The sequence below is a fragment of the Scylla paramamosain genome, chromosome 1 (assembly GCF_035594125.1).
Source record: "Scylla paramamosain isolate STU-SP2022 chromosome 1, ASM3559412v1, whole genome shotgun sequence".
NCBI lineage: Eukaryota > Metazoa > Arthropoda > Malacostraca > Decapoda > Portunidae > Scylla > Scylla paramamosain.
Genome location: NC_087151.1, coordinates 35,817,693 through 35,825,192, shown reverse-complemented (window position 1 = coordinate 35,825,192; position 7,500 = coordinate 35,817,693). Strand labels below are relative to the sequence as shown.

At 38.4% G+C, this 7,500-nt stretch overlaps 2 protein-coding genes across 2 annotated transcripts in view; one reads left to right on the top strand and one right to left on the bottom strand.

Moving 5' to 3' along the window:
• Nucleotides 1-1,744: 1,744 nt before the first annotated feature.
• On the top strand, nucleotides 1,745-2,676 carry LOC135104786 (keratin-associated protein 6-2-like). Its single transcript, XM_064012379.1, has 2 exons — nucleotides 1,745-1,960; nucleotides 2,077-2,676. Exons 1-2 carry the CDS (start codon nucleotides 1,949-1,951, stop codon nucleotides 2,500-2,502), a joined length of 438 nt encoding a protein of 145 aa, XP_063868449.1. The 5' UTR covers nucleotides 1,745-1,948; the 3' UTR covers nucleotides 2,503-2,676.
• A 4,142-nt stretch (nucleotides 2,677-6,818) lies between these two features.
• LOC135105203 (uncharacterized) overlaps nucleotides 6,819-7,500 on the bottom strand; it is a 2,249-nt gene continuing 1,567 nt past the window's right edge. The window contains exon 3 of the mRNA XM_064013336.1: nucleotides 6,819-7,222. Within this exon, the coding sequence (XP_063869406.1) occupies nucleotides 6,968-7,222 (255 nt within the window). The 3' untranslated portion in view covers nucleotides 6,819-6,967. The remainder of the gene's footprint in view (nucleotides 7,223-7,500) is intronic.

Genomic DNA, 7,500 nt, shown 5'->3' with positions numbered 1-7,500 from the left:
CAAGTAAGCCACAAACCACATGGTTAACTCATTATTTTTCCCGGCTTGCCTAAGTTTCTCTGCCCCTTTACAGTTTTGTGACTCGTACTCTCCTTCCTACTTCCTATAATATCCCCAGCTCTCTCTCTCTCTCTCTCTCTCTCTCGACACTCGAGTGTTTTGCAGTGCTTCATTCCTAACAATATTGACTCGTCACTTATGAACACAGCAGGATGAATGTACATTAATCACTACAGTTGTAAATGACACCAGTGTGCTCTCAAGTAGACCGATTTCAACTCCGTGACTTGATGGAGGGTACTTACCCCTTCATGTCAGTCTCGGACCTGGTTTCGATCATTAAAGAGTATTATGTTTATCATTAAAAATATTATTATTATTTTTAATAAATAAATAAATCTTAAATAAATAAATAAATGTATTTCTTTATTATGTTCTTGGTCTACAGCGCCGGCATGCTGTTCTGCTGCAACTTGTTTTTGAGGTTTAGATGATTGATTTCTGATATTCGGGTATGTGGAGGCTTTGTTAGTCGACTTCCCCCCGTGGTGGCACAGGCATAATTTTACTGCTCCCTGATGTAGTCACCGTAGAAGATAGGGGTGATAAGAAGCACGTGGGTATTTTTCTGCCACTCGGAGGACAACTTGAAAAATGTCCAGCCAGTAATCAAACTCGGATCCCCGAGATCATCACGTCTGAGCGCTGACCATCGTGCCTTGCGGCTGATGGTCACGTTGGCAAGAATGTCATACACTTTTATTTACACTTTCTACAATATGTACAAAACTACGAACGAGACAGGTTGACTGTTCTGGCGTAGTGATTAGTAATGGCTCTGTCTGGTTACCCCACTCAAAGTCAAGGTCCTGACTTAGCAATAATGGTTTTGCTCTCAGCCGGGGCATGCAGTGCTTTTCAGCAACGCTGCGAGAAATTCAGTGTTTCGAGGAGTACTGCATCTGCCAGTCTTCCTTTCTTCCTAGCACGCTGGAATTACAGAAGGGAACACTGAGACTGCATAATGCTGTTGAACAAAAATATTACGTTTTATGTACTACATGCGGAAAAAAAAAAGAAAAGGAAAGGGACTGATTTCAGTCAAGTTTTCACATTTCAAATTTAGCGTGAATCTTTCAGCTGTAAGGAGTGGATAGTGTAAGTTTGGCGAGATGCAAGGATATCACGCTCTGGGTTAATGAGTATGGATGTGTTTTAGTAGGCTGATGTCGAAGAGTTGTTCGTTTCTGCCCAAAGTGCGAATATCGAATAATAAAATTAATATCACAGTGAAAGCTATCATCATTTTAACGGAAAGGAAGTATCATGACTCACTCAAACCTGGCACAAAAGTTAGCTTTTAGCAATGCAAATACATGCGAGGGGATCTGATGGAGGTATTTAAGTGGCAAGAAGGGTATAACGAGGATGATATGAACAAAATCCTTTGGGTTAGTAATCAAGATAGGACTGGAAGTAACCTTTTTAGGCTTAACAAAGGTAGTTTTAAGAAGAAATAGGAAGGAATTGATTCTCAAATAGAGTTCTGTCGTTAGGTCGTTAGTGCTTTAAAAGAAGACTACGTAAATTTATACATAAGGATAATAGATAAGTGGATATAAGAAATGATTATCTTACAGGGACTGCCACATGAAGCCTGCTGGCTTATTGTAGCTTGCTGTGTGTTCTTGTGGTCTTATGTCCTTATGGGAATTTATCACGAGTGCGCTGAGTACGATTTTACACTTCTGAGACTCGCGGCGTGGCCCTGGGTCTGTCCTTGAAGGCTCGCCGAGGACACTTTGTCGGCCTTGACTGTGGTCATGAAAACAAAAATAATGCTGAAGGTCGTGCAGTCCATGCACAAAACACTACGAGGTATAAAGACCACCGGATAGTTTCGTCTGTCACATTTTGTTACCAATACCTCGTGGAGCGACAGTCAGCCATGAAGCCTCTGGTAAGCTGAAAACGGTAAACTCCTCGCAGAGTAGGATTTCAGAATTGTGCTGAGTCCCAGAATACTTGGAGATATTTCAGTCTGGTGTAACTATATAGCTGTTTTCCACTTTCCAGACTATTATGGGAGTGATGGCGGCTGCCATGGTGAGTCTCGTGGCAGGTGACGCTGAGGCTGAGCCGTCGTTAGGCCTGGGCGGGGGCTATCACGTCTCCAGCATCTATGGGTACGGCTTGGGACCCAAACTGGGTTATGGCCTGGGTTACGGATATGGCCTTGGATATGGCTTAGGAATAGGCCTTGGGCACAAGCTGGGATATAGACCATACGGCCTCATTGGCGGTCATTTTCGACGTAAACGTGAGGCGGAACCCAAGGCCGAGGCTGACCCCGGCCTGATCACGGGTCACAAGAAGGTTCACCACGAGAGTTACACCGTGGTTCTTCCTCCCTTCAACCTTGGTTACGGACTTGGGTACGGCGTTCCCTATGGGTACGGGCATGGCTATGGGTTGCCTTACATTGGTGGTTATTTTGGCTAGAACCGACTGATCACTGTTTCACACGTCAAGACGATGCTGACCTGAATTAATTGTAACCTGTCTTGTAAACAACTGCTGTTTTCGTTTTTTTTATTTTCTTCTCTTACCAGGTTATGGTGAGAGCCTTCTTTATATGTATTTCCACATAAATATCAAGATTTTTGCTACATTTGATCTGAGTTTCATTGTTTCCACACCTTGAAAAACAACATTGCTATCGCTACGCATGGTGACGCTGACAGATGAATCACATCGCGGTCCATTTAAAAACTGGAGCCGCCGTTAGAAGGTAGATCATCATTGAAGGAAAGATAATTGAATATGCAAAAAAGAGGGCACATAGTTAGGAATACACATAAACGGAAGATAAATAATGGGTCACATAAAACATTGGAGGAACAAAGCCAGTGCAGTCTTTAATACGCTATCACGCCCAAACAGACTACTACTTCAAGCAAAACTGTCTCTAATAAAAGCGTGTATATCACCAATACTGAATTATCCGAGATATGAAATGAACACAACAGAAAGTTCAAAATAAAGCCTTAAGATTTGCACTTAAAATAAAACATTCATGTACTATTACCATTTAGAAAATCCATGAAACAAATCAAGAAAGCAATACTTACACACACACACAAACACACACACACAAAAAAAGATAATTATAGAAAGAAAATATCTCACGATCATAACATCGACCTACTCAAGTAACGATCTACTCAAAAAGAAAAAAAAATAAACGAAGAAAATGAAATAAAATAAAATAAGATAACAAATAAACATAAAAATATAAAGAAAATAAAGTGATTAATATAAAAATAAAAATAAGAATAGAAAAAAAAAGAAAAAAAAATATAGGGCACAGAAATTAAGTGAAGGTTTCAGTTGAGTTACAGTTCTACTACTATCAGAAAAATGAAGAAATGGTAGATGAAAAAGCCGAAAACACAAAACATTTAGTGAACAGCAACACATTTCTCCTGCCTTCTTTTATTTTCCCAGTCATTTGATTTTTCATCGCTTTGTCGGGTTTGTTCTTAATTTCTTCACCCGCCGCTCTCTGTTCTCTTTTTGCCCTCACACACACAACCACACACACACACACACACACACACACACACACACACACACACACACACACACACACACACAAGTCCCTCATATGTGAGTGGAAAGGATTTTCTTATATATATATATATATATATATATATATATATATATATATATATATATATATATATATATATATATATATATATATATATATATATATATATATATATATATATATATATATATATATATATATATATATATATATATATATATATATATATATATATATATATATATATATATATATATATATATATATATATATATATATATATATATATATATATATATATATATATATATATATATATATATATATATATATATATATATATATATATATATATATATATATATATATGGGCTAGATTGATTTTGTTTTAATATTAAGCTAGTTTGCCATTTGCGGGGTGCCTAAAATTGCCCCCCCTCCCTCTCTCTTTCCTGTCCAGTGCAGGGGAGGCTGGTCCATCCATAAGAGGTGGTAGGTTGTCGACCTTCTTGTTTCAGCCTTGCATTGTTACATTGTTTAACTACATATTCATCGCAGGTATGTACCCTCGGAGTTGGATGTTAGGTAAAATGAGTATGGTATTAAAACGTGGCTCACGATCTATGGTGTCGAACTATCGAGGCATCAGTGCAATCTATAGTTTGTCTAAAATATATATGATACCCTGTGATAGGCTAAGTTAGTGATTCCAACCATACCGTGAAGAAGCAGGGGCCCAAGCTGGAAGGGAAGCACTGAACATATTGTATCTCTTAGACTGTACACAGCTTTAGCAAAAAGGAAGAAACTAAAATTTTTTATTGTGTTAATAATCTTTTCACAAGTATGCGATAGAGTGAAAAGAAATGTATTGTTTGCGGCACTAAAAAGGCTAAGGTGTGGAATGACTGCTTTGTGCTGTTGTTGCTATGTACAGAGTAACTAACTATATTGTGGGTACTGCTCTTATCACTGCATCTATTGGTGTACGCCAGGGCTCCCTCACTTGTTTGTTGTTCGTTTTATAAGTAAATGACCTAATTAGAATGATAAAACAAAATTGTGGGTGGGATAGTTCCCTGGGGTGGTTACCTGTATTTGCCGTCATTTTGCCATTTTGCTGTCAACTTCTAGACATTCTATTGTTGAAAAATTAAAATTTTCGAAAGGTTTTGTAGTACCCATGAAATTAAGATTAACATAAGACTGAATTTTTCTGTAATGGATGTTGACAATGATGATAAGCAGCCAATTATGGTGGATGATGTCAGGGTTGGCATTAAAAAACCCACCCATAAAAACCCCAAAACCACAAAAAAAAAAAAAAAAAAAAAAATCCAACCTGTTTTTTTTATGGGGGGGAGGGGGCGGGTTTATTAAAAAAAATATTTTACATATCAAAATTTATTCCTATATCGTTTTGATAAATAAGGTCTTTATACGTACATATACATAAAAGATGTAAAAGTAGTCAAGCCTGACCCGTTCATTTCCTTTAAAGTACAAGTCAACACAGGCTTTGTCCAACCGGACCAATCTGTATCAGCATGACCTAAACAAGTGTCTGTTCTTCATAAGTAGAAAGTACCAAAATCTCTCAAGATCTAACTCCCCTCGTGACTTCTGGCATCTAACCAAGAAGATCTCAAATAACTTTGCTTCTTCATCTCCATCAGAAAACAAAATGTGTCATGCTCTAAAATTTGTCGTTTTTGTTAATAAGAAAAATGATGCTCCTTTGTATGTCAAAATCAAGGTATTTCATGCTGCCCTCATGTCAACCTTGCTTTATGGCGCTGTGAGTCGTGCTGGGACCTGTGGTGTGTTAAATAGTTGTTAGGGGTGAGGAAGACCACCTGTTATGACTTTTGTTTATTAGAATTAGATTTCCCCCACTACGTGCTCTAGTCACCAATAAACAGCGTAGATTCTTTTCACGTATGTGGAGCGCAAGACGATACCTTGACGATGATCCATCAGCCCACATCATACGCACCGTCTTAAGTTATAAAATATTGAAGAGGTGCATCGTCTATCCTGGAGCAGAATACGAGTGAATGGCCACTCGCTTGCCGTGAAAGAAGAGCGGTGGAATTGACGTGGGAGGGGCTGTTTGCCTTTGGAAGAGCGCCTGTGTGAGTGTGGAGAAATCCAATCTGAAAGGCACGTCATTGAACAGTGTCAACAATCAGCTTTCCTGAGGCAACAATATGGGATGGAAAATTTACTTGTTGAAAGGGATAATTATGAAATAAAGTGTGGTGTTATTCACATCTTTCTTTCTTTGTATGTTTAGATTGTGCATAACTTATAGAACACGTATTATGTTGGGCCATATATCTGGTGTATATTTAGTTGTAATTTGTGATTCAGCGGTCAATAAATCTGAAGCTGAATCTGAATCTGTGTGTGTGTGTGTGTGTGTGTGTGTGTGTGTGCTTGGTTGTATATATGTTTATTCACAAATGGCGATCAACTGCGGATGGTAAATCCTACAAACAATATTTTGTATTAGTATAATTTTGTGAAGGTTTTATGCAGCATGTAAGCCGCAACACAAAAGACTACAGCCTTTTGAAAGCGATTGGAGATCACAGACATGAAAACACAAACTCCAGCTTCGTTTCCTGTTATGATATTGTCCCAGGACATGCCGCATCATCCTGATGGGCAGCTGTGTGTCGGTGCAGAGCTTGGGAGGATATAAATTGTCTGTTAACATTGTTAGTGCTCTTTTTAAAAATTAATTTGTTCAAAGGATTTGTTTGGTAGCAAATAACCTGACCATATTGCACAGTAATATCTGCATTATGGAATATCTTTGTGTAATAAAATCTTATTATAAGATTTTCACAGGTGCTCCACACGTGCCGCTGGACACCACATCCAGAGTAATCTGTTAACACGCACGGAATCGAACAACGTCTTTACTTAGGGGATGAAGTATTGTGCATGTCCTTTTTGTGTAAAACATCTCACGGGTTATGTTTATGATACCCCACATCACGTAGCATTCCTCCTACTTCACGACTGCCTCCGTCACGAAAAAAAAAGGATAGATTCTCTGCTTTATATATGTAATACACGAGTGGTACATGGGGTCTGTGTTTCATCATTGTCCTGCTTATCGAAGTCATCCAAGATGACTGGTTTCCATCATGCGATTCATAGTTACCCACTGCGTTAAGGTTACTGAAAATTCATAACACAGAGCTACACTTTACTGAAAAAAAAGATACATAGAACATATAGGTCTTAGATATTACATATTTATTCATTTATTTTTTTTCAGGGTGTAATAGATGTGAAAATTTACTGGCTGCCGCAGAAGGCTGGCAGACATGCCGCCACCAATTAGTATAGTCCGTAGTAAGGGTAGCCGTAGTATGAGTGGCCATGTTTGAATTTATAGCCATAGTTAGAACCATAGTCATATCCGTGGCTGTAATAGGGGATGAAGTATTTGTATTTGTAAATTGGAATGTAGCGATGACCATAAAACGGACTATATCCGTAAGAGAAGTAACTTGGAGTGGCGGCCGCGTCAGGCACAGGGCCAGGATCTGGCTTGACACATGTGACCACCAGACCCAGCACAAGGAGGAAAATCTGTCGAATATGAAAACGGAAACTCATAAACAAAGGAGAATGACTAGAAAATATAAGGGATGAAAATATTCCTTACGAAAAGTGACTGAAACTTAAATTTACATTCCTTAGAGAGGCGTAGATTAACAGGAGATCTGCTGGATGTCTTTCAGTGGTATGGGAAATATAACAAGGGTGCCATAAACAAAATCCTCAGGTTCAGGATAGAGCAAGAAATAATGGTTTCAAGCTCGATAAAGTTAAACTTAGCAAGAGAGAGGAAGGAATTGGTTCTCAAA